A 26,494-nucleotide genomic window follows, 5' to 3' on the forward strand; every position below is an offset into this window, starting at 1 on the left:
GAGGCGGCGGCGCCTACGGGCAGTGGGAGGAGCCACGCGGTTCCGGCTCCTCGGGCGAGGCGACCCTTGGGTCGGCGCTGCGGCGAGGTGGGCAGGTGGGTGGGCGGACGGCAGCAGCTCTCGGACAGGCGCGGGCGGCGGAGTCCCCCACGGCGTCCGGAGCGCCCCCCCGCCCCCCGGCCGCCGGCGTTGAGGCGGGGGAGCGAGGAGATGCCGACCCAGAGGGACAGCAGCACCATGTCCCACACGGTGGCAGGCGGCGGCGGCGGGGACCATTCCCACCAGGTCCGGGTGAAGGCGTACTACCGCGGGTGAGTCTCCGGGGGCAGGGCGGTGGGCGGGAGGGGCCGGGCCGGCTCCGCTCGGTGTGGCGGAGGGGGGGGTGAGGGGCTGCGGGCGGGCGGCCCCGGTGACTCAGGGTGAGTGACGGCGTGATGGGGGTGGGAGCGAAGCGAGGGGACGCGGGAGTGGGGGCGCCCCAGGTGTGGTGGTGCGCGGGCCAGAGTAGGGTCCGTGGAGGAACCTAGGGGTAGAGTGGGTGCACCTGGCGTGACGAGCGACTCGCCTGCTGAGAGCTCCCTAGGGGCCTGACATCCGACAGTCTGGGTGTATTTGAGGTTGCGAGTTGAGGATTCCAAGTTACGATGGCTTAGTTAACTCAGATTGCTGTGGGCAGGGAAAACGGGACTGCTTCAGTTAGCTGGCCCTTTTGGTTACCAGCAGGCCTAACGCCTCTGGTTCTCTTAGATTTACCTTCATCGCTGTTGTGTTCACGAAGTGTATCTGTGCTGCCAGTATATTAGACATAGGGCTGTATTTAAGAGTCAAGTCGATGCGTTTTCAGGGACGTGCACTGGGTACTTAGGTCTCAGTAAATTTTTGAGCCTTTCTTTCTCAGTGTTGCTTCAAGAACTACCCGATAGGGTGAGATACTGCAAAGTGAGGAGACTAGCTTAGGCACACTTCTCAATTCTCTGATCTTCACTCCCTTACTGTGGTTACAAGAAATAACCCAGTTTTAAGTTCATTGTGTGAAATCATTTTCTATCAGTGACGCAGAGTGCCCCCCTGCCTTTGAATTCAGTTGCGTTTTGAAATTTTTTTGAGATAATTATGTTTAGGAGCATTAGAAACGTGAGCTGTGTGACCGTGAAGGTTGGAGAGTGAGAAGTAACAAAACCCAGCTGCTTTGGCCCACCTCACTGCTTGTCCAGGTACAAGTAAATTGCTTAAAAAACAAGCAGTGCAGGTTGAAATTGCAGTGCATACTTCTACATTCCTGAGAGGATCAGCGAAGACAGCAAACTCTAACTGCCTCTCTTGTTTTGATTTCAAAGAAAATCGAAGCCCCTAAATGTTATATTGATTTGAGGTAAGGACTTACCAGTTTGCTGCCATGAAGTCTCTGGCCTGTTTATTATTAGCGTGACAGTGTGCAGGGGTAGTGTATGGGAGTTATATTGGACAGTGTGATACCTTCATATTTAAACACAGTTAAAATTGATTAAGAAGATTTTGATTTTAAATCAGTACCAAGGAATATGTGGATAGTTTTTAAAAGTTTGTAGTTGTCACAAGAGCTATTTTGCCTTGAGGATGTTCAGCCATGAACTTTGCAAGGTGAGAAAAAAGCTTCCTTTGCTTTTTTTTTTTAAACCCTTACCTGTAATGTGATGAGTGAGATGTTTCACTTTATCATTTTATTTTATTTTTGTTTGTTTTTGAGACAGGGTCTTACTCTGTTATCCAGGCTGGAGTGCAGTGGCACGATCTTGGCTCACTGCAACCTCCGCCTCCCAGGTTTAAGCGATTCGCCTGCCTCAGACTCCCTAGTAGCTGGGATTATAGGCACGTGCCACCACGCCCAGCTAATTTTTGTATTTTTAGTAGAGACATGGTTTCACCATGTTGTTCAGGCTGGTCTCAAACTCCTGGCCTCAAATGATTTGCTCGAGTCGGCCTCCCAAAGTGCTGGGATTACAGGCATGAGCCACTATGCCTGGCCCTAAGGCTTTCAGTAACATAAATTCTTGACTTATTAAATTGAGATAATCTTCTCCAATGAGTCTATGAACGGTAAGAAATTAGTGCTTATTTCTATTTTCTCATTTTTATTAGTTTGACACACGTAAATGGACCTAGTTGGTAAATGAAAATTATCGTAAGCTTCTCCTTTGAGAAGAAATCCAAGTCTTGCTGTACTTCATGAATTTAGATAGCAAATTTTCTTGGCTTATTGCTCCAGTTATTAAAAAGAAGAGAATAAGGACATACAGCTTTGTTAGTGTTTTACTAAAATTTTTTCAAGACATTCAAGGTAACATTATTATTATTATATATTTTTTAAGACGGAGTTTCACCATGTTGGTCAGGCTGGTCTTGAACTCCCGACCTCAGGTGATCTGCCCGCCTTGGCCTCCAAAGTGCTTGGATTACAGGCGTGAGCCACCGCGCCCGGCCGCGGTAACATTATTTTTTAAAACCTGTGAAATGTTGCTGAGGCACAAATAACCTCTTGCCTATTGTATACTGGTATTTGCTCAATGAAACTTTCTAATGGTACCTTCATTTCAAGCCTCATTTAAAGACAACATCAGCACTCTAAACTGTACCAACTTTCTGTCCTCTGAAATGAGATCTGTTAAGATTATGTGTTTATATAGCCTTAACTGATGGTTGTGGTATTACATAGTCAGCTGCTCATTAATATAGATGAAGCTAAAATGAGTCATGGACAAGCATAGTTAATAAACAGGTTGGCTAACTAGAACACCTACCTGATTTTAAAATAGAAAATCCTTCCTGTATACCAAGAAATATAAGAACATTCTGCATTTGAAAAAGTTTTCTTTCTCTCCGATCTTCTGAAGGGCCATTATTACATAGCTTTCCCTCTATCCCGCCACCCTTTTCTTTTTTTTTTTTAAAGACAGGGTTTCACCATGTTGGTCAGGCTGGTCTTGAACTCCCGACCTCAGGTGATCTGCCCGCCTTGGCCTCCAAAGTGCTTGGATTACAGGCGTGAGCCACTGCGCCTGGCCGTTTTTTTTTTTTTTTTTTTTTTTAATAGAGACAGAGTCTCTCTGTGTTGCCCAGGCTGATCTCAAACTCTTGGGCTCAAGTGATCCTCCCACCTCAGCCTCTCAAAGTGCTGGGATTACAGGTGTGAGCCACTGTACCTCGGCCCCCTACCCTTTTCTAATACTATTTCTTTCCAGTGAATGTTGACTCATTTAATAGTCAGCATTTTTAAGTGAATAAATAGCCCTCTCCTTTCAAAGATGTGTATAGTGTTGTTATTCTGTTAAACTTGATCTTAGTGAAAACATGGTATCTCTCTAATAAATATTTAATTATTTTCTAGTTTTTTTTTAATTTAATTAATTTATTTATTTGGAGTTAAGTCTCGCTCTGTAGCTCAGGCTGGAGTGCAGTGGCATGATCTTAGCTCACTGCAACCTCCACCCCCCAGGTTCAAGTGATTCTCCTGACTCTGCCTCCCGAGTAGTTGGGATTACAGGCATCTGTCACCATGCCTGGCTAACTTTTTTTTAATTTGTATTTTTAGTAAAGACGAATTTTTACTATGTTGGCCAGGTTGGTCTTGAACTCCTAACCTCAAGTGATCCACCTGCCTTGGCCTTCCAAAGTGCTGGGATTACAGGCATGAGCCACTGCGCCCAGCCAATTAATTTCTAGTTTTTAAGCAGGAGATTAATAGCACTGAAAATTTAATTTTATTGAACACCAAGTCTTACTTAGATGCCCTTCTTATGGTCTGCACCCATCTTTCCTTAGTATGGAAGGTTTTCAGTGAGTGGCCTTCAATCATTACCTAGTGGTATTAGTTTGGAGGAAGAGAAACAGGTTTTGTTAGTTAGTGATGAACTGTCAATATATGTGCTTATTCGTGTATAAAATTACTTGATATTATGGGATAGACTTGGGCAACGTCTGGACTGCTCATTTCTTTACATTATATATGTACAGAAATTTTTGCAGAAAGCTTGTAAACATTATTTTCAATCCACTGCTGTCCAGCAGGAATAACAATAAAGGATTCCTTCTGTGCACATCCAGAAATAAAAGATTAGCTCTTTGCATATTTGAAATAGCTGGTTCAGTGAAGACGTGTGTAGGATTTTTCTCACTGTGAACAAGTCTTGGCAAGACTTGTTTTTGAAAGAAATGCAAGATTATTTTAGCAATCTACTTTAGTAATGGTTCTGAGGAAATCCAAAAGGAATCTTGAATTGAGAGTTAGGGGGATGTTAGCTGATTGGTCCTGGAGCTTCAGCCACGGCACCTAACCCTAGGGCAGCTGATCCATAGCTTGGCCAGAGAGAGAAAAAAAAATAGAGCATGCTAGCCTGGTGCCAAAAAACCAAAACCAAATACAAAAAATCCTTAGAAGTTTGAATGAGATAATGTGGAGATGAAATTGGTCAGCACTGGGGACTGAAGCTGAAGAGTTGCAGGGAGAGTCTGGTGAGGCCAGAGCCGACTATGTGCAAATGAAAGACGTGGAGAGGCAGAAACTGAGAAAGCAAAGTGGAAAGAAGCAACTCTGTACAGAAAAATCCTCCCCAGAGGTCCTTTGTTCATGGTGGCTTTCTGACAAGGGCAACTCCCACGTCCCTTTTATAACTTGAGTGTCTGTTTTTTAGTGATTGAAATAAGCCCAATTTAGACATAAATTTTTAAAATTCTGGTCTTGCTTAAGGTTTCAAATATTACAGAGATTATTCAAACTGAGTTTAGTAAATACTGTTGAACATCTACTGTAATCCAGGCACGTGATGTTGTCGCAGGCACAGGGAGTGTAGAGGTAGGTAAGTCTCTGCCTTTAAGGAACTGAGAGACTTGCTGAGGGAAAGACATATTAGAGTTACAATATAAACAGTTACATTTGAAGTCTGCGTGTAAGGCATTTGCAGGAATGGATATTGGGGAGGAGTTTAGGGTGATGGAAGTCTTCCTAGAAGAAATGTCTGAGGCTTTTAAAGGATAAATAGGAGTTTGCCTGGTGAATAATGATGTTTGGTGGGTGTTATAGGCATTAAACAACCACATGGTAAGTTTGGAGAATTAAGATCAGTTTGGTTGTTAGTCTTACATTCATTCCTTAGTAGGATATAAAGTGTGAAGTGGGCACTGATGAGAAATGAGGCTAGGAAAGTTCACAGGGGCTAGATTGTGGAGACCCTTGAATGTCATACTGCAGAGTTCAGACTTTTTCTCATTGATTACATTTTTTTTTTTTGAAACGGTGTTTTGCTCTTGTTGCCCAGGCTGGAGTGCAATGGCACGATCTTGGCTCACTGCAACCTCCGCCTCCCAGGTTCAATCAATTCTCCTGCCTCAGCCTCCCAAGTAGCTGGGATTACAAGTGTGCATCATCATGCCCGGCTAATTTTGTATTTTTAGTAGAGACATGGTTTCTCCGTGTTGGTCAGGCTGGTCTCGAACTCCTGACCTCAGGTGACCTGCCTGCCTCAGCCTCCCAAAGTGCTGGGATTATAGGCATGAGCCACCGTACCTGGCTGAAGAAAATTTTAAGTAAGAGAAATATGTGATCAGATTTGCATTTTAGAAAGATAACACTTGAAATTAGTATGGGGGATAGATTGGTGATGGGTTAAACTAATTTGGAGGCTTTTGAAGCAGCCCAGGTGAGAGATTTTAAGGAGATAGAAAAGAGTATATGGATTCACTGGAAATTTTAAGCGGTAATATCAGTAGAATTAAAGATTGCCTGTTGGAGTGATGAGAGTTGGACAACTCACAGGTTTCTTTAACTCATATGTTTAAGAGAGACTGGGGAATGTCGGAGAGATTTGTGGGGGAAGTTAATTCATCGCATGAAACACTTCACTGAGTTTTGAGTTCTAGGTGCTTGTGAGGTATTCAGGTGGGAATGTCCAGAAAGACCTGAACAAGTTGCAGGCATTGTGCGTGACACCTAACCTGTATAGGAATGTGGCTGAGAATGATAATAGAAACAAAAATGCCACCAGTGGCCAAATGCAGAGCCCAAAGGCAAGACACTAAAACTACATTTTAAATACAGAAAGAGGTTGGGTGTGGTGGTTCATGCCTGTAATTCCAACACTGTGGGAGGCCAGGGCAGGTGAATCGCTTGAGCCCAGGAATTGGAGAACAGCCTGGGCTGAACAGGGTGAAACCCTATCTCTACAAAAAAATTAGCTTGCAGTCCTAGCTACTCAGGAGGGTGAGGGAGGATCACCTGAGACCAGGAAGTCCAGGCTGCAGTGAGCTGTGATTGAACCACTGCGCTCCAGCCTGGGCAACAAAATGAGACCCTGTCTCTAAAAAATAAAAATAAAGTAGAAAGTTCCCCTGTAGTCTCTCACTCCCACTTTGTTAGTTCATTTTTATTTTTATATATTTAAAGGGTACAAGTGCAGACTTCTTTCTTTCTTAGGTGCTGATATCATGTAGTGGTGAGGTCTGGGTGTTCACTATACCCATCTCCTGAACAGTGAACGGTAACACCTAGAAAATTACCTCACCCTGTACCCTATAGGTATATTTTAACCCTCACCCTGCCCCCACCTTTGTAATCTGCAGCGCCTGTTACTTCCCTCTTTATGTCCATGTGTACCCGTTGTTTAGCTCTCACTTATAAGTGAGAATATGTGGTGTCTGGCTTTGTGTTTCTGATTTCTTTCGCTAGGGATAATGGCCTTCAGTTCCATCCGTGCTGCTGTAGAAGATGTCTTTTCATTCTTTTTTTATGGCTGTTTCGCTCCTACTTTCTAGGGTTAGCCATCATTAATGGTTTGGGATATTCTATATCATATCGGTATATTTATAAGTATAGGTATGTATGTGCGTACACATATAGACATACCCTTTTGTAGTTTTCTAATTGATGAGTTCATATTTCTATACATGCATCTGCAACTTGATTTTAAAAATTGTGGTCATCTTTCCGTGCCATGGTAGACAGAGAGACCTCTTTATATTTGGTATATAGTGTTCTAAAGTTGTTTTTTTTAAGAGACAGTCTCATTCTGTTGCCTAGGCTGGAGTGTAGTTGCATGATCTAGGCTGTCTGCATCCTCAGCCACCCCGGGTTCAAGCAGTCCTTTCACGTCAGCCTCCTGAGCAGAACAGTTACAGGGACACGCCACCAGGCTGAGCTAATTTTTAAAAATATTTTGTAGAAACAGGGCTAGTCTCAAGCTTCTGTGCTCAAGAGATCCTCCTGCCTCGGCCTCCCAAAGTGTAGGAATTACAGGCATGAGCCATTGCACCCAGCCACCATAATATGTTTAATCTTCTTTTGGATTGAGGAACATTTAAAGTTGTCTTCATCATCTCACTATTTAAAATAATGTTGAAGGAGCATCCTTATATTTAATATATGTTCTTGCAAATATGGTCAAAGATATGCCTATCTTGAAACTCGATACTGTTTCCCAGAAGAGCTTAATTTATATTCTTTTGTTGTTGTTGTTAAGATGGGGTTTCACCATGTTGGTCAGGCTGGTCTTGAACTCCTGACCTCAGGTGATCCGCCCACCTTGGCCTCCAAAGTGCTTGGATTGCAGGCGTGAGCCACCGCGCCCGGCCTTATTTATATTCTTAACAACAGGACTAGTGAAGCCTCTTCCTCGTCTTCCCATTGCATGTTATCTGTCTTTAAAATTTTTGACAATTGGATTGGCAAAAAATGGAAACTTTTTACAAGTATCTTTTTATATATTAATGATAATTTGTATTTTTCTCAATTGTTTTTTCATATTTTACCCATTTTCTATTGTATTATTTTTCTTATTAATTTGTTGACAGAACATTGACATTTTGTTAAAGTCGCCAGCTTTTCTCCAACCTGTTGCTAGGCTGGAGTTTTTCATTTTTATGTAATTAAATCTGTCCTTTTTAAAAATTTCCTTAATGGCTTCTGGACATGCTGTCTTAGGTGGATGTGTTTTTCATCTAAAAATACTCTTATTTTTCTTCTATTATGCAACTTATTATTTTTGAGACGAAGTCTTGCTTTGTTGCCCAGGCTGGAGTGCAGTGGCATGAAGAAGGCTCACCGCAACCTCCGCCTCTTGGGTTGAAACAGTTCTCCTGCCTCAGCCTCCTAAGTAGCTGGGATTATAGGCGCATGCCACAACACCTGGCTAATTTTTGTTTGTTTGTTTTTTGAGACAGAGTCTTGCTGTGTGGTCCAGGCTGGAGTGCAGTGGCACAGTCTTGGCTCACTGCAGTCTCTTCCTCCGGGTTCAAGTGACTCTCCCAAGTAGCTGGGATTACAGGCATGTGCTACCATACCCAGCTAATTTTTTGTATTTTTAGTAGAGACTGGGTTTCACCATGTTGGCCAGGCTGGTCTCAAACTCCTGACCTCAAGTGATTAATCCACCTCAGCCTCTCAAAGTGCTGGGATTATAGGTGTGAGCCACTGCGCCTGGCCTATTATGAAACTTTTAAAGTGATTATCTTTTCAGTGAATTTATTCATTTATAATTTACTGACACAACCTTTTTTTTTTTCCAAAATTTATTCTAATACCATTATTGGGCAGATTGTCTTTTCACCACTGATTTGAAATGGTAACTGTTATATACTAAATATAAAAAATCTTGACTAAAAACAATGGAACAAAAGAAAAAGAACTGTGATAAGTATTTTGCAATTTTTTTTTTTTTTTTTGGAGAAACCGTCCTACTCTGTCACCCAGGCTGAGTACAGTGGTGTAATCACGGCTCACTGCAGCCTCAACTGCCCAGGCTCAAGCAATCCTCCTGCTGCAACCTCCCAGGTAGCTGGGACTATAGGTATGTACCACCATGTCTGGCTAATTTTTTATTTTTTTTATAGAGACGAGGTCTCTCTATGTTGCCCAGATGGGTCTTGAACTCCTGTGCCCAAGCTATCCTCCCACATTGGCCTTTCAAAGTGCTGGGATTATGGCATGAGCCACTTCGCCTGGCTGGACTCATTTATTTTTTATTTTTTGAGTCAGTGTCTTCCTTCGTCACCCAGGCTCTAGAGTGCAGTGACGTAGTCACAGCTCGCTCACTGCAGCCTCAACCTCTCAGGCTCAAGCTGCATTTATTTTTATTTAGTCTTACTGCTAATACTCAGAGGCAGATATCGTTATCTCCATTTTACAGATGATAACATTGAGACTTAGTAATCCACAATACAAAGCTAGGTGTGTTTTCTTTTAGAGACACTCTTGCTCTGTCGCTCAAGCTGAAGTCCAGTGGCTTGATTATGGCTCACTGCAGCCTTGAACTCCTGGTCTCAAATGATCCCCCTGAGTAGCTGGGGTTACACCATGCCCATCTAATTAGAAAAATTTTTTTAGAGACAGGATCTTGCTCTGCCACTCAGGCTTGTCTTAAACTCCTGAAGCGATCCTCCTACCTCAGCATTGTGAGTAGGTGGGATTACAGGTGCAAGCTACCTTGCCCAGCCGAAACTGGACCTTAACCTTCAAAGAGATTTCTCTTTTCCCCTTACTCCGTTGACAGGGCTTTATAACATTGCTTTTTTGCTTTATCGTCAAATTCTTATTTCACAATTGTTATTTTTGAATTCACTATCTTCTTGATTATTAAAACATGAAAATTGCTTTATGCCTTCTGTTATAATTAATAATCGGGGCGGGGGGGTGATACTTTGAGGTTATATGAGTACTCAGTCCTCCAAAAACATTTTGCCCAATGGTCTTACCATTCATAGATAATCCTACCTAAACCAATTATTATAATGGTTATTGCAAATGAATTTTTTTTTTGAACAGACTGTATTTAATTTAGGAGAAAAGCTTACATTGAGGTAACAGAAGGACTGAATGTGATTCTTTTGGGGATTTATTTTTAAAAGCAATTATTAGTCCTAAGGAAAAACTTTATAATAGATTCTATATTTTAGAATATAGGCACATTGAAAGCAGTTTGTCTTCTGAAGCCCAATAGCAAAATTAAAAATGCTTCACAAAAAATTCAGCGAAAACCATATCTAAATTTGCCACTTTGGGATTCTGTGAGAAAGCAGACTGTATTTTGTTGAAGATCAGTGGTAAAATCATTTATGCTATTGCTGGCGCTAAACCAGAAAAAACATCATTCGTGCATAATTTGCTTGATACCTTTAGAATGTAATGTATCTTTATTTTGCAGTTTAGTTTTAGCTTTGGCACCGTGACAAGGATCTGGTGATTGTGGAGTGTGATGAAGATAGTGCTTTCGAAATTCCTGAGAGAAGTGTTTATGTAAAACTCCCTTGAATGTTTCAGTGCCTGGAACTTAAGGAGTGGTAGTTGATAAGGCATAACTCCTTCATTGTGTCTCTTATGGGTGTCTGTACTTACACTTTTTTTTTTTGGAACGGACTCTCACTTTATCGCCCAGGCTGGAGTGCGGTGACTTGATCTCAGCTCACTGCGAAACTCCGCCTCCCAGGTTCAAGCAATTATCCTGCCTCAGCCTCCCAGGTAGCTGGGATTACAGGCGCCCACCATCATGCTAATTTTTGTATCTTTAGTAGAGTCGGGGTTTCACCATGTTGGCCAGGCTGGTCTTGAACTCCTGACCTCAAGTGATCTGCCCTCCTTGGCCTGCCAAAGTGCTGGGATTACAGGTATGAGCCACTGTGTCCGCCTTATACTTACACTTTTTAAGGATTACACAGATGTTTTAAAAGTGTTTGTATGGGCCGAGCATGGTGATTCATGCTTGTAATCCCAGCACTTTGGGAGGCCAACCCGGGCAGATCACCTAGGTTGGGAGTTCAAGACCAGCCTGACCAACATGAAGAAACCCCATCGCTACTAAAAATACAAAAAATTAGCTGGGCGTGGTGGCGCATGCCTGTAATTCCAGCTACTCGGAAGGCTGAAGCAGGAGAATCGCTTGAACCCAGAAGGCAGAGATTGTAGTGAGCTGAGATAGTGCCATTGCACTCCAGCCTGGGCAAGAAGAGTGAAACTCTAAAATAAAAAAGTATTTGTATGTTCTGAGAAATATTTTTTAGCTTTTGAAAAGTGAAATTTATGAAAAAGCCCTGTTGTTTACAAATATGTTTACATATATGTTCATTTTAAATGTGGACTTCGATAAGGAAGTTACATTTTGGTGATATCCAGTGATACTAATTTTTCCCTTTAAGAGATATAATTTTACACTTATTTTTTTTCCATGTACAAACACATTTTATATGAAATTATATAAATACAGAAAGAGGCACAGTGAATGTTGTGGCTGGTGGTTACTCTTAGAGCGTAAGGGGGTGATCAGAAAGCGGCATGAAGCGTCGCAGGTGCTTTTTTTCCCCTGAATTTGAATCCTGGCTCTACTACTTACTAGCTAGTGACTCGGTGAGCTGTGTGAAAACCTCTCTCTCCATCAGTTTCCTCATGTGCAAAATAGGAATAAAAATAGTACCGACCCCATCAAGTTGTCAGAAAATTGCCTGGCATACAGTGAGTTCTAGGTAATATACAATGGGCTCTATTAGTTATTTTCTCTAGACGGTTATATTCTTAAAACCAGGGGTGATTATCAAAAAGAACATCAGATTAATCCATCACATTCTCTATTTTTTAAAAAGAACATGTTCATATATTATAAATAAACATTAATTTTGTAATACAAATATTAAGTTGTATGTGCATCTGAGCCTAAAATTAGGTTTTATTGTAAAAATGTAAGTATAATTTTTTTAATAGTAAGCAGCTCAAGCCTAGCAAAAATATTGCTTCTGTTGCTACTTAGTGAGAAAACATAGTTGTATATTTAAAAAGCTAAGTGATTTGTACAAGTACACCGAGACAGAAAAGTAAACTTAGAATGAGGTTTCCGATAATGAAGGTTATTGTTTTTCTCCTCTATAGAGAGACAGAATATTCAAGCAGACAGTGAACAGAGCACAGATGGTAACAGAACCCTGACCCCCAGCTAGGCGGCGCTCAGCGCAGAGATCAGGACGTGGTCAAAAATGGCAGGCTTCCTTGTGTTGTTGTTCCTACTTTCAACTTGGAACCAGACAGAGAAAACCAAACATATTGCTCTAACGAATCACTTAGGATATCCAGCTTCTAGTTGGAAAAAGAAAACCACGTTTTTCCTTTATCTCCTAAGTTCATAGCGGAGCAGAGTCTGTTGTGGAGGCTGTAAGTCCAAGATCAGGGCTGAGCAGGTATGTTGTCTGGAGAGCGCTTGGTCTCTGCCCTGAAGATGGCACTGTTACGGCTCCGATGAGTGGAGGAGCACCAGGGCTCCTGTCTCCTGCGAATTGGATAAAACGGCAAGGACACACTTGGAGTGGTTTTAAGGAGCAGAGAGTTTAATAAGCAAGAAAGAAGAGAGAAGAAAGAAGAAGCTCCCCTGTACAGAGACAGAGGGAGGGGGGCTCCAAAGCCAAGAGAGGAGACTCCTACACTTACTTATTCTTTGACAGAGAAATTCTATGGAATTTTCTTCTAATAATAATAATTTAATTCCAGAATACATTCTCTCAACCCTATGTCCTCATACTAATAAACTTGAGGGTTCTTTGAAAGAAAGGTTGCTTTAAAGCAAGAGGTTCTCTTTTGTCTTTAAGATAAGCTATTTTCTTTCTTTCTTTTTTTTTTTTTTTTTTTTTTTTTGGAGATGGAGTATCACTCTGTCACCCAGGCAGTGGCATGATCTCTGCTTACCACAACCTCTGCCTCCCAGGTTCAAGCACTTCTCGTGTCTCAGCTTCCCAAGTGGGTGGGAATACAGGCATGTGCCATCATGCCTGGATAATTCTTGCACTTTTAGTAGATACGAGATTTCACCATGTTGGTCGGGCTTGTCTCAAACTCCCGACCTCAGGTAATCCACCCACCTTGGCCTCCCGAAGTGCTGGGATTACAGGTGTGAGCCACTGTGCTGGCCCTATTTTTATTTTTTAAAACTATTTAAAACAGTATAATTATGTATGTGTTTGTATATGTATTTTTGTTTGTTTGTTTTATTTTTATTTATTTATTTTTTGAGACACAGTTACCTCTGTTTCCCAGGCTGGAGTGCAGTGGTGTGATCTCAGCTCACTGTAACCTCTGCCCACCTCAGCCTCCAGCTAATTTTTTTAGTAGAGACGGGGTTTTACCATGTTGCCCAGGCTAGTCTCGAGCTCCTGGGCTAAAGTGATCCGCCCAGCTCAGCCTCCCAAAGTGCATGAGCCACTGTGCCCAGGTTGATATTTTAACTTTTACTTTACTGAAATCGTTTACTGGAAGCAATGCATGTTGATGCACACACAAAATTGTCTAAGTTCATCAGATTGTCAAGCATTCAGTAATATATACAGCATTATTATTTTTAATCATTTTCAAACTTAGAACTCCTTTTCTTTTTCAGGGATATCATGATAACACATTTTGAACCTTCCATCTCCTTTGAGGGCCTTTGCAGTGAGGTTCGAGACATGTGTTCTTTTGACAATGAACAGCTCTTCACCATGAAATGGATAGATGAGGAAGGTGAGTGGTAAAGAGAGAGCTGCCTGTGTAAGCATTTGATTTAAGATCTTATTCTATCATTTGTTCTAAAAAATAAGAGTCCTAATAAATTTAAGGGGAAAGAATATTAGAAATTTGATGCTGTCCTTTTTCTTTAAGTACTTAAAAGAATACTGAAGAGTACAGTATTTGTTTTGCCTCTTTTATGCCAAAATGATGTGAAATTAACTTGACTTTTTTTAAGCATAAGGTAAGCATCTCATCAAATAGTGTGACATTTTAATTTTGTTTTTTCTTTGAATTAATTTTTTTTTTTTTAATTTTTAGAGCCAGGGTCTTGCTAAGTCCAGGCTGGTCTCCAACTCCTGGCCTCAAGTGATCTTCCCACTTTGATCTCCCAAAGTACTGGGATTACAAACATGAGCCATTGCATTTAGCTTCACTTTATTTTTTAATTTTTTTTGAGACAGACTCTTGCTCTGTCACCCAGGCTGGAGTGTAGTGACATGATATCTGCTTACTGCAACCTCTGCCTCCCAGGTTCAAGCAATTCTTGTGCCTCAGCCTCCCAAGTAGCTGGGTGGGATTCCAGGAGTGCACCACCACACCCAGATAATTTTTGTATTTTTAGTAGAGGCAGGGTTTTGCCATGTTGCCCAGACTGGTCTTGAACTCCTGGTCTCAAGTGATCTACCCACCTAGGCCTCCCAAAGTGGGCCACTACACCCGCCCCCCACTTCACTTTAATTTTGAATATGTGTTGTCTTCTATTTTAATTTAAGAGATTACCTGTTTTTAATCTAAATATTACCTTAAAGAAAATATGGAATGAAAGTGATTTTGACAGTCATTATTTCAAAGTGGTGGCAGAAACCTGATACCTCAGTGACTTGTACTCAGAAGACATTTATCAAATATGTAGGCTTAGACCTGTAATCCTAGCACTTTAGAGGCCTGAGGTGGAAAGATCGCTTGAGGTCAGGAGTTTGAAACCAGCCTGGGCAACATTGTGAGACCGTGTCTCTACAAAAAGTTTTTCAAATTTAGCTGGGTATGGTAGCGTGCACCTGTTGTCCCAGCTACTTGGGAGGCTGAGGTGGGAGGATTGCTTCAGCCTGGAAGATGGGCCCTGATTGCGCCACTGCACTCCGGCAACAAAGCAAGCAAAACAAGACTCTGTCTCAAAAAAAAAAAAAAAAAAGAAGCAAATATCTTTGTGCTGAGGACAGACATTTTCTATCCTCAAACCCAGAGTCTGATAGGGAGATGGACACATGTGTAACAAATGTGATAAATTCTGGAACATAAATGCATAGAGACCTTGAGGAATGCAAAAGAAGACGCATCTGTAATACATGTGCGATGTTTGACTACACCTGTGCTGAGTAAGAGCTTTTGGGGTAGAGGAGGTGAGGAGAAAACCGTATAGGCTAAAGAAGAATATATAGAAAGGCACAGAAAGGTGAAAAACATGGTGAGTGAGAAGCAGTAATTCACTCTATCTGAAGAGTGGGGAGTAGTAAGGCATGAACTTGGGCTAGATCCTTGCAACTCAAAGTATGATCTGCTGAACTTACTAGAAATGAGGACTCTTAGGTCCCATTGCACATGACTGAATTGGTCTACAGTTTAACAGGATCCACAGGTGAGCTGTATGAATACAGAAATGTGTTTGAGAAGCATGAGACTAGGTCCCCAAGAGCTTTGCAAATCACGTTAGATTTTATTTTACATGACGGACTGTTGCTGATGTCTAGTTAAAAGGTACCTTACAGAAAGAGTGGGTTGGGAGTGAGGGGTAAAGGCCTACATATTGGGTACAACATACGCTGCTCAGGTGATAGGTGCACCAAAATCTCAGAAGTCACCACTAAAGAATTTACTCATAGGCTGGGCATGGTGGCTCACGCCTATAATCCCAGCACTTTAGGAGGCTGAGGTGGGTGGATCACGAGGTTAAGAGATCGAGACCATCCTGGTCAGCAAGGTGAAACCCCGTCTCTACTAAAAATACAAAAATTAGCTGGGCATGGTGGCGCACGCCTGTAGTCCCAGCTACTCGGGAAGCTGAGGCAGGAGAATTGCTTGAACCCAGGAGGCAGAGGTTGCGGTGAGCCGAGATCGCGTCATTGCACTCCAGCCTGGGTAACAAGAGCGAAACTCTGTCTCAAAAAAAAAAAAAAAAAAAAAAACTTACTCATATAACCAAACATCACTTGCTCTCTAAAAACCTATGGAAATAAAGAAATTTCAAAAAAGAAGCTACCCTAGTTATATTACTTTTATACAGTTGTTTTCTGTCAATTGTTATACAAATAGAATATTTATTTATTTGATGGAGTCTCGCTCTGTCACCCAGGCTGAATGGCACAATCTCAGCTCACTGCAACCTCCGCTTCTCGGGTTCAAGTGATTCTCCTGCCTCAGCCTCCCGAGTAGCTGGGATTACAGGCACCTGCCCCCATGCCTGGCTAATTTTTGTATTTTTAGTAGAGATGGGGTTTCACCATGTTGGCCAGGCTGGTCTTGAACTCCTGACCTTGTTATCCACCTACCTGGCCTTCTAAGTGCTGGGATTATAATTGTGAGCCACCGCACCTGGCCTACAAATAGAATTTCATTTTAAGGAATGTCATTATAATATTCAGCTCAATATTTGGGGCCATTTCTATCTTCCCTGATCTAAAGAGCGCTGGAAAGTCATTATTGAGGCTCCAAGCTGTAGGTAAACGCAAACACATTCTCATTTTTTAAAACAGTCTTTCTGAAGTAATTCATGTCCACTGTTCAGGAAAAAAGTAGTACAGAAATTTATGAAATGTAAAAAGAAGCCTCTTATGTTTCCTTTTTTCTCTCTCCTCCCTCACCAATCCCAGGTGTAAGAGAATAACTTAGTATATAGCCTTCTATAAGTTATTTATTAACGTGACAAATGACATACAGCTGATATTTTGCAGTCCTGGTGGGCATGGGGAGCTTGGCGCCCAGTGCCACCCATTTTGACCCTCCATGGCCTTCAAAAAAAAATTACATGGGGCTGGGTGTGGTGGCTCACGCCTGTAATCCCAGCACTTTGGAGGCCGAGGTGGTGGATCACGAGGTCAGGAATTTAAGACCAGCCTGGCCAACATGGTGAAACCCCGTCTCTACTAAAAATACAAAAATTAGCTGGGCATGGTCGTGCGCGCCTGTGATTCCAGCCGCTCAGGAGGCTGAGGCAGGAGATTGCTTGGACCAGGACCCGGGAAGTGGAGGTTACAGTGAGCTGAGATTGTGCCATTGCACTCCAGCCTGGGCTACAGAGCGAGACTCCGTCTCAAAAAACAAGACAAAACAAAAATCACGTTATATATCATAAATATAATTTTTGTCAGTTAAACAAATTAAATTAGTTTTTCACACAACTACATTGAATGAGGGGATTTCTTTATTCTTGCCCTTACCAACGTCAGATATTATGAATCGTTAACGTTTTTAAAGATCGATAAGCTAAATGCTAGCTTGGTATTTTAAATTTTGCATTAAAAGGAAGGTTATCTTCATCTGTTTAACTACTTTTTGACCTACTCCATCACAAGGATGGTTTAAATATGGTTACTTGTAAATGTCATGAATATCTCACAGTATGTCTTCAGCCAGAAAATGAGACTGTAATTTAGCATTGTGTGCAACTTACGCTTAGCATTCAGTAAAATGCTTCTTATAAATGAATATTATTCTCATTTTGATAATGTCCTGATCATTTCATACCATTTATTTGCTGATTAGTTTTTTTCAGTCAATGATTTTCAGACTGCAGCACACGTGGGAATCACTGGATAATGTGTTTTATTAGAAGTACTTAGTTTAGCAATAGTCCATTAAACATTTTTATAATACCTTTGTATTACCCTTGCCTGGAGAGTGCTGTTCCCGGATTGTCACCTGGCTGTCTCTCGTCATTTGGGTTTTAACTCAAATGTCGTGTCCTCCGAGAAGCCTTGTCTTCATTCACTTTGTATCTTCTTCTCCTGTTTTTTCTCGTGTGTGTGTGTTTTCTTTTTTGTGTTTTTTTTTTTTTTTTTGGTATGGTAGAATGTAAGCTCCATGAGAGCAGAGATCTTGTCTGTTTCATTCACATTGGAGCTCCAGTGGCTAGAGCGGTATGAAATAAAAAATATTTGTGTCTGGGTGCAGTGGCTTATGCTTGTAATCTTAGCATTTTGGGAGGCCAAGGCAGGAGAATCCTGTGAGCCCAGAAGTTTGAGACCAGTCTGGGCAACATAGTGAGATAGTGAGGCCCTATCCCTACAAAAAAAGTTTTTAAAAATTAGCTGGGCATGATGGCACGCACCTATAGTCTCAGCTACTCGAAAAGTAGGTGGGAGGATTGCTTGAGCATGGGAGATCGAGGCTGCAGTGAGCCCTGATTGTGCCACTGCACTCCAACCTAGGTAACAAAGCAAGACCCTATCTCCAAAAAAAAGGTACATGTGTATAAATATGTTTCTGAGTTATACAGAAGGCTAGCATCAAGCCTTTCCCTGTTTTAATTTTATTTCAGTTATTGAAGACAAGCATTGGCAGTTACTGTTTATTCTTTTTTTTTCTTAAAGTAGCATATTTTAATTAACAGACGCACATAGTAAATTAACTTTCTGATCAAACAGTCTAATGATAATGCATTTCATAATGCTTTCTCCCTAAGTAGCTATTAAGTTTCCTGATTTTCTGCGGAAAGCTATGAAGCTGTAGGCTTTGTCTTGTTCAAGTAAAAGGTTAAATTTTTCATTAAGGTCTGTTGATTCCCATGTGATCCTTCTTACCTTGCTTAATTCTGATACCAAGCTTTTCTTAATTGTAGACATACAGAGCCAACAGTAATTATTTTTAAGTTACTTTCAATTATTTTTCAGTTGTAATTTTGTCACCTTTGTCTCTAATCATGTAGGCATTGGGACTTGTCGGTCTGAGCTGGAGAAAAAAAAATTGTCTAGGATCAAAGACAGGACAGTCATTTGATTTCTCTGGCATAGGAGAAGTACTGTTCCTCAAGCCAAACATTTAATTGTTGGAATTTTGTGTTGGAGCAAGTCAAGATCGTAAGCTTACTTCATCCGTGTAAAGAGATTTAAGACAACGGCGCTTTTTCCTTGTACTCAAAACCAGTCTTAGTGATTTGTTTTACCGTGGAAAAACTGGTTTGGTGAATCTAACTGAACATGTTAGAAGGACTAGTAATTTTGTGACCATAATGCCACACTCTTCTTTCTCATAAATTCTTGTGTAACAAAAGAGTGTGGGACAGGGAATGACAACTGTGTCTTTTTTCTTTGTTTTTTTAAACAAATGTGAGTTTTCAGTTCATACTTTTTATTTTTAATTGAGAGATACTAACTATATGTTTATGGGATACAGTGTGACATTTCGATACACGTATATGTTCTGGAATGAAAAAATCAGGCTAATTAATACATCTATTACCTCAAATACTTATTTCTTTGTGGTGAGAACATTTAAAATCCACTCTTTTTGTTACTTTGAAATGCATAATACATTATCATGAATTGTAGTCACCACGTTGTGCAATAGATCACCAGAACTTACTACTCCTGTCTGACCACAACCTTGTTTCCTTTAACTGGCACCTCTCCTTCCTCTGTCTAACCCACTGCCTCCAGCCTCTGGTACTCTCTGCTTGTGTGAGTTCAGCCTTTTTAGGTTCCACGTATCATGTGGCATTTGCCTTTGTATGCCTGGCTTATGCTTATTTCATTTAACATAATGTCCTCTAGGCTTATCCATGTTGTTGAATATGACAGAATTTTCTGCTTTTTTGAGGCTGAGTAGTATTCCATTGTGTCTATATGCCATATTTATTGTATCTGTTTATCCATTGATGGGCATTTCAGTTGTTTCTGTATCTTAGCTATTGTGAGTAATGCAGAATAATGCTACAGTGTAGTTCACCTTTGTTTTTAGAGAAAGAGAGAGAGGCCTTCGCCAGGAGTTGAATTCAGCCAACTCTTTGGCTGAATGTGTAGTCAGTGGTATTTCTCCTATTTAGATAGCAGTATTATGGCTTTAAGCCTGAAAGAAATGAAAAATTAATATTAGCAGCCAGGCATAGTGGCTCTTGCCTGTAATCCCAGCACTTTGGGAGGCTGAGGCTGGAGGATTACCTGAAGCCAGGAGTTCAGACCAGCCTCTGCACCAGCAAGGCCTATCTCTACAAAAAATAATTAAAAAAAAGATGATTAGCCAAGTGTGGTGGCTTGAGCTACTTTGGGAGGCTGAGGCAGGAGGATTGCTTAGCCTAGGAGGTTGAGGCTGCAGTGAGCCAAGATCACACCACTGCACTCTAGCCTGGGCCACAGAAAAGACAAGAAAAGAAAAAATTAACAGTAATTAGAAAAGAAAAGCAAGGGACCTCAAAGAATATCTAGTTTTGTAATTGACATAGTTTTCCTTCTGTTTGAAGAACTTCCTTTAACATTTCTTCTTTTGTTTTGTTTTGAGATGGAGTCTTGCTCTGTCACCCAAGCTGGAGTGCTGTGGTGTGATCTCAGCTCACTGCAACCTCCACCTCCTGGGTTCACGGGATCCTCCTGTCTCAGTCTCCCAAGTAGCTGGGATTACAGGCACCTGCCAATGCCTGGCTAATTTTTGTATTTTTGGTGGAGATGGGGTTTCACCATGTTGACCAGGCTGGTCTCGATCTTCTGACCTCAGGTGATCCATCTGCCTCGGCCTCCCAAAGTGCTGGGATTATAGGCGTGAGCCACTGTGCCCAGCTTCTTTAACATTTCTTATAGAAAAGTTTTGCTGGTGACAAATTATTCATGTTTTTAACTTCACTTAAAAATAGATTTATTGAGGTATAATTGACATATAATAAGTTATACATATTAAAACTTTACAGTTTGATGAGTTTTAATACCTAGGAATGCATCAGCACAAGCAAGATAGAGAACGTATCCGTTATCCCCAAATGTTTTCTTGTGCTTGGCAGCTCCTCACTTCTGCTCTTTCATCCTCAGGCTACTACTGATCCTGCTTTCTGTTACTACGGATTAGTTTGCATTTTTTAGAGTTTTACACGGATAGTTACACAGCGTGTATGTTTTGGTGGGTTGTGTGGCTTCTTTCACTCAGCACGATTGTTGATACATGTATTAGATGTGTATCAGTTTCATTCCTTCTTGTTGCTGAGTAGTATTCTATCCTGTGGATGTTCTGCAATCCATTAATCTGTTGGAGATCACTAGAATTGTTTCCGATTTGGGCTATTTTAAATAAAGGTGCTCTGAACAGTCATGTACAAGTCCTTGTATTGAAATACATTTCCATTTTTCTTGAGTAAATACCTAGAAGTAGAATAGCTGGGTCATGTGGTAGGTATATATACTGCCTTCATAAAATGGTAAAAGAAAATTTTGAAAAGGAGATGACATGGGGCACTTCATCCCAGGCATATCCTTGAGCAGATGGTTTTTAGTAAGGAATTCACATGGAAGTTGAGGATCAGGAAATTGATTCCTTTTAAATAAACTCTATGCCTGTTAGTCCCTGAAGTTTTCCTGCGCTCCAGTGGTACAGTATCCCAATTAGAAGATCGCTGACTTAGAGATGTCTCCAACTAGTTTTCTTAGTTCTGGCCTCTCCCACCTCTGTTCCTCAGACAGACCTTAAGCCCAGTAAATTCTGGCTGCTATCTTTTACACACCAAGCCATCTGGAGGCCTGGAAGGAAAAGGAATTAGACTGGGGTTCACCTAGGAGAAACCCCTTGGAGTGGTAGAGTGGGGGTGGATTCAGGGGTGAGGTGTGATACTGTAACATAATGAAAAATATGTATCCGCTATTCCTCCCTGGTTCCTGACGGTGCCTAAAACCCTTGGAATGTCCTGAGTGATAGAAGTGAGAAGAGCATCTTTTGTTATGTATGATAAGCCCCTGTCAACCCAACCTGATTTATGCTAATGAGATGGCTCTTGGAGGATGGCTTCTGGTTGTCAGAGGAATCGACCATGTGGTTAGAGAGTTGGGGCTTTCAGCCTACCTCCCCTTATTTCTGGGGAGGTCAGAGGGCCTAGAGATAGAGTCAATCACCAGTGGCCAATGATTTAATCAATCTTGCCTAGGTAATGGGACACCCCCCGACCCCCTCCCCGCTTAAGAACCCAGAATGTAGGGCTTCAAAGCGCTTCCTGCTCAGTGAACAAATTAAGATCTTGGGAGGGTGGTTCACCTGGACCTGGCTTGGAAACTCTGCGTCCCCCCGTACCTTGCCCCATGTACCTCTTCATCTGGCTCTTCATTTGTATTCTTTACAATATGTGTTGGGAGCAAATTATTTAAGATGAGGAGGGGGTTGTGGGTGTAGGGGCCAGGAGAAAGCTTCCCCCTTGCTCTCCAAAGGTTTGCTGCTGAAAAGTCAGCTCACAAGAGGCAGATTAATTGGAGAAAGGGCATACAGATTTTATTATGTGTACACAGGAGAACCACAGAGATGACTCACTACCTAGTGGAGTTCAGAAGCTTATATGCTATCCTGGTAAAACAGGTTGTGTGGCTGGCCCAGGTGCCCTGGTGTTTACAACTGATTGATCACAGCCAGTTACAGATTTCTTTGTTCCTTTTCCACTCCCACTGCTTCACTTGACTAGCCTAAAAAAAAAAAATTAATTAAATAAAACAGGTTATAGGAGAAAGGAGAAGAGAAATTCTCTTGTAGGGATTACTAGGAAGAATGAGCAGATCAGGGACAAGAGATTAACTTGCACATTATCTTGTAGAAGGATCTGTTCAAGTGTGATTACATTCTTGGTCCTACTGGGAGGGGAAGACAAAACAATTGTTCTCCTTGCTGGGTCTGGATTTTAGGAACTTCAGAGAATGTCATTCTGGCTTTGGGAGAGTCAGTTGTAGGGGTGGGTCACTGGGGGAGAAAGTCAGAGAGACCTTTAAGTACTGGTTACTGAGTCCCAACATGAGAACGCCCAGTTTGTAGCCAAGTCAGACACAAGTGTGGCTAATTTGAGGATCTACTACTTGCAGTTAGCATCTGAAGTGGGGGACAGTCTGTGGGACTGAGCCCTAAACCTGTGGGGTCTGTGTTAACTCCAGGTAGTGTCAGAATTTAATTAAATTGTAGGACACTTGGTTGGACTCCACAGAGAATTGAAGATTTGCCTGTGGAAAACTCACACATTTGGTGTCAAGAGCGTTGTGAGTGGAGAAATAGTTATTTATAAGGCAAGAGAGGCTGTGGGAGTCTTGAGATAGTATTGGGGCTCTTAGGTGCATCTGCTCTGATATCTGGGAAGGTATGTTCTTCTTCTTGGCATCCCATCTCCATTTGCCCTGTCCTCTTCCTCTCTCTCATAGTCAACTGCTGCTGTGGGGTACGCTTATGATCCCCACACTGTTTCCTCCTCACTCTCACTTCTCCATCCCTAGGCAGTCACCGATCTGCTTTCTGTCACTATTCCGTACATAAAAATAACAAAATATAGTGGGTTTTCTTGTTTCTGTTTTTGAGAGACAGGACCTCGCTGTGTTGCTCAGATTGGCCTCCTAATTCCTGTGCTCAGGCACTCCTCCTAGCTGGCTCAAGCATAGTATTTTTATGTGCTTTTTAATAAATGGCACTGGCTGGGTGCAGTGGCTAGCGCCTGTAATCCCAGCACTTTGGGAGGCCAAGGTGGGCGGATCATGGAGTCAGGAGTTTGAGACCAGCCTGGCCAATATGGTGAAACCCTGTCTCTAGTAAAAATACAAAAATTAGCTGGATGTGGTGGTGCGCACCAGTAGTCCTAGCTGCTTGGGAGGCTGAAGCAGGAGAATCCCTTGAACCTGGAAGGCGGAGGTTTCAGTGAGCCAAGATCGCGCCACTGCACTCCAGCCTGGGCAACAGAGCGAGACTCCGCCTCCAAAATAAATAAATAAATAAAATAAATGGCATTGTGTATCCCATATTCTGAAATGTCTTTTTTTCCCCCTTGGATGTTATGTCTTTGTTTTTGTTTTTCTTTCTGACACAGATTCTTTCTCTGTCACCCAGGGTGGAATGCAGTGATATGATCATGGCTCACCACAGCCTACCACCCAGGCTTACACAGTCCTCCTGCCTCAGCCTCCTGAGTACCTAGGACTACAGGAGTTCCCCTCCATGCCCAGCTAATTTTTTTTTTTTGAGATGGAGTCTCACTCTTGTCACTCAGGCTGGAGTGCAGTGGTGTGATCTCAGCTCACTGCAACCTCCACCTCCTGGGTTCAAGCAATTCTCCTGCCTAAGCCTCCTGAGTGGCTGGGATTACAGGCCCCCACCACTATACCTGGCTGATTTTTGTACTTTTAGTAGAGATGGGATTTGGCCATGTTGGCCAGGTTGGTCTCGAACTCCTGACCTCAGTTGATTCACCTGCCTTGGCCTCCCAAAGTGCTGGGATTACAGGCATGAGCCACCATGCCTGGCCTAATTTTTATGTTATTTTTTGTGGAGACAGAGTCTTGCTATGTTGTCCAGGCTGGTCTCAGAATTTCTAAGCTCAAGTGATCCTCCTGCCTTGCTCTCCCAAAGTGTTAGGATTACAGGCGTGCCTAGCAGAGCATTATGTCTTGAGATCTGTTAATGTAGTTTGAGAATTAGTGTACCCTTTTAAAACAATTTTAATTGTAATTAAATGTAAATAAGAAAATTTACCAGTTCAGCGCCTCTTAAGTGTACAGTTCGTGGCATAAGTACTTTCACAGCGTTGTACAACCATTACCACTGTCAGTCCGTTTCCAGAACTTTTCATTGTCCCAATCAGAAACTGTACCCATTAAACAATAACTCCCTATCCCTTCTTTTGCAGTCCCTGGTAACCTGTGTTAAACTTTCTGTCTGTCAGTTTGCCTATGCTAGGTCACCTTTGTTTTTGAAAGATGATTGTGATTGGTAAATAACTCCAGATTGGAGGTGTTTTTTTAATTTTCAGTACCCTGTCTCATAGTTTGCATTGTTTCTGGTGCAAAATCTGCTGTTAACTTCCTTTCTGTATGTAAAGTATCTCTTCTCTGGCTACTTTTAAGACCTTTTTTTTTTTTTTTTTGAGATTGTCTCACTCTGCCACCCAGCCTGGAGTGCAGCAATGCAGTCACGGCTCACTACAGCCTTGACCTCTCAGCCTCAAGCAGTCCTCCCACCTCAGCCTCCTAAGTAGGTGTGTGCCACCATGCCCGGCTAACTTTTTCTTTTCTTTTTTTTTTTTTTGTAGAGATGGGATCTCACTATGTTGCCAAGGCTGGTCCTGAACTCTTGGACTCAAGCAATCTTCTCACCTCGGCCTCCCAAAGTGCTGGGATTACAGGTGTGAGCCACTGCACCCAGCCTTAAACCACTGTTTAATCCAGTGTTTTAAAATTGTTTTAGATGGAGGCTATATCTGTTCCTATTACTTCATCTCTTCAGATGTGAAAGTTGAGGCTGGGCGCAGTGGCTCACGGCTGTAATCCCAGCACTTTGGGAGCCCTAGGTGGGTGGATCACCTGAGGTTGGGAGATTGAGACCAGCACGACCAACATGGAGAAACCCTGTCTCTGCTAAAAATACAAAATTAGCCTGGCGTGGTAGCGCATGCCTGTAATCCCAGATACTTGGGAGGTTGAGGCAGGAGAATTGCTTGAACCCGGGAGGTGGAGGTTGCTGTGAGCCGAGATTGCGCCATTGCACTCCAGCCTGAGCAAGAAGAGCGAAACTCTGCCTCAAAAAAAAAAAAAAAAGAAAGCTGAGCAACTTCATGGATGGCATGTATTTCTGTAACCACTGACTTTCACCTGCCAGAAAAAGGAAGCAACAAGCCAAAAATTCACTGCTGCTGTGATTGGGCCTAATAGTGAAAGGATGACCACCTAAACATTATGGCACTCTTGGAAAATTGTTGCGAATCTATATTTTATTTATTTTATTTTTATTTATTTCTTTTTTCTTTTTTTGTTTTTTTTTTGTTTTTTTTTGTGCGAATCTATATTTTAAGCAGTGTAACACTTTTCAGTAGGGAGTACCGTGACTTTTGCAAATGGTTTAGTGTTCTGACCGTGTATTCAGAGGCAGGGTGGCAGTGTGAAGGTCCTGATGGGAACAGAGTGAGAGTCTTGGGAGTCTGTGGTCAACTTGGACATCAGGGAGAAGAATGTGTGACACTGTCTCAGAGGTTGCCAACTTTGGTATTAGGCTGTATTCTTTCATACGTGGGGCACTGAATTTAGGCATATACTGAAATAACTAAATAAAACAAGGGTTACATACATGTTTCACGTTCTTCATTCTGTCAGGTTATCTCATATAAATAATTGGAACGTGAATATTTATCTGACTTTTTGAGGTCTAATGCCCTAATTTGCTTCTATCTTTTTATAGGTAAAACAAGAACAACAAAAACAAAACAGTAAATGTGTTGGAAAAAAAAACCTGCTGGTTAATATGCAGATTCCATTCCCTTGAAATTCACTGCACTGAGCAATTGTCACACGGGGTGGATTCCTGCACTAGGATGTGAATTTGGACTTTTGTAATAGAGTGGGCTTTGAGAAATAGCTTTTCTGCTCATTTTGTTTCCTAATGACTGCATGGAATGTTTTGCTTCACGCTTATGCATTCAGTTTTATCAAGCATTAAGCAGTTGGCCAAAACAGGTTATACTTGAACTAAAGATATTCAGTCCAAGAAAAACAAAATGGGTTTGAACATACGTAGAGTCAGTAACTAACTCTTATTTTCATGCTTCCTATGGTTATTCAAAAGTGTTGGTCTCTAGGTACATTTTAAAAGCAAGTACTTGATCTGGCTTAGGTTTCAACTAATAGCAAGCAGATACTAGGCTGCTTAAAAGATGATGTCCGGTAAAAGTGAGATGGTTAGAATTGGCTTTTTTCATTCATAGACTACCACAGTAAAATCGTCCTAACTACAGAATTCACTTGAAATGTAGAATCACAGTTTGCTATGTATTCGTCTTTTTTTGGTTCAATCTATTTTGGCTTTCTGGGACATCAA

General features: G+C 41.8%; 1 protein-coding gene across 1 annotated transcript in view; it reads left to right on the plus strand.

Annotated features, from left to right (window-relative positions):
- The first annotated feature begins 210 nt into the window (after nt 1-210).
- PRKCI (protein kinase C iota) overlaps nt 211-26,494 on the plus strand; it is an 82,168-nt gene continuing 55,884 nt past the window's right edge. Inside the window, exons 1-2 of the mRNA XM_021669515.2 lie at nt 211-311; nt 13,374-13,495. Of these exons, the coding sequence (XP_021525190.1) occupies nt 211-311; nt 13,374-13,495 (223 nt within the window). The remainder of the gene's footprint in view (nt 312-13,373; nt 13,496-26,494) is intronic.

Source organism: Aotus nancymaae, unplaced genomic scaffold (genome assembly GCF_030222135.1).
Source record: "Aotus nancymaae isolate 86718 unplaced genomic scaffold, 86718_ANA_hifiasm-v0.15.2.pri h1tg000019l, whole genome shotgun sequence".
Classification (NCBI taxonomy): domain Eukaryota; kingdom Metazoa; phylum Chordata; class Mammalia; order Primates; family Aotidae; genus Aotus; species Aotus nancymaae.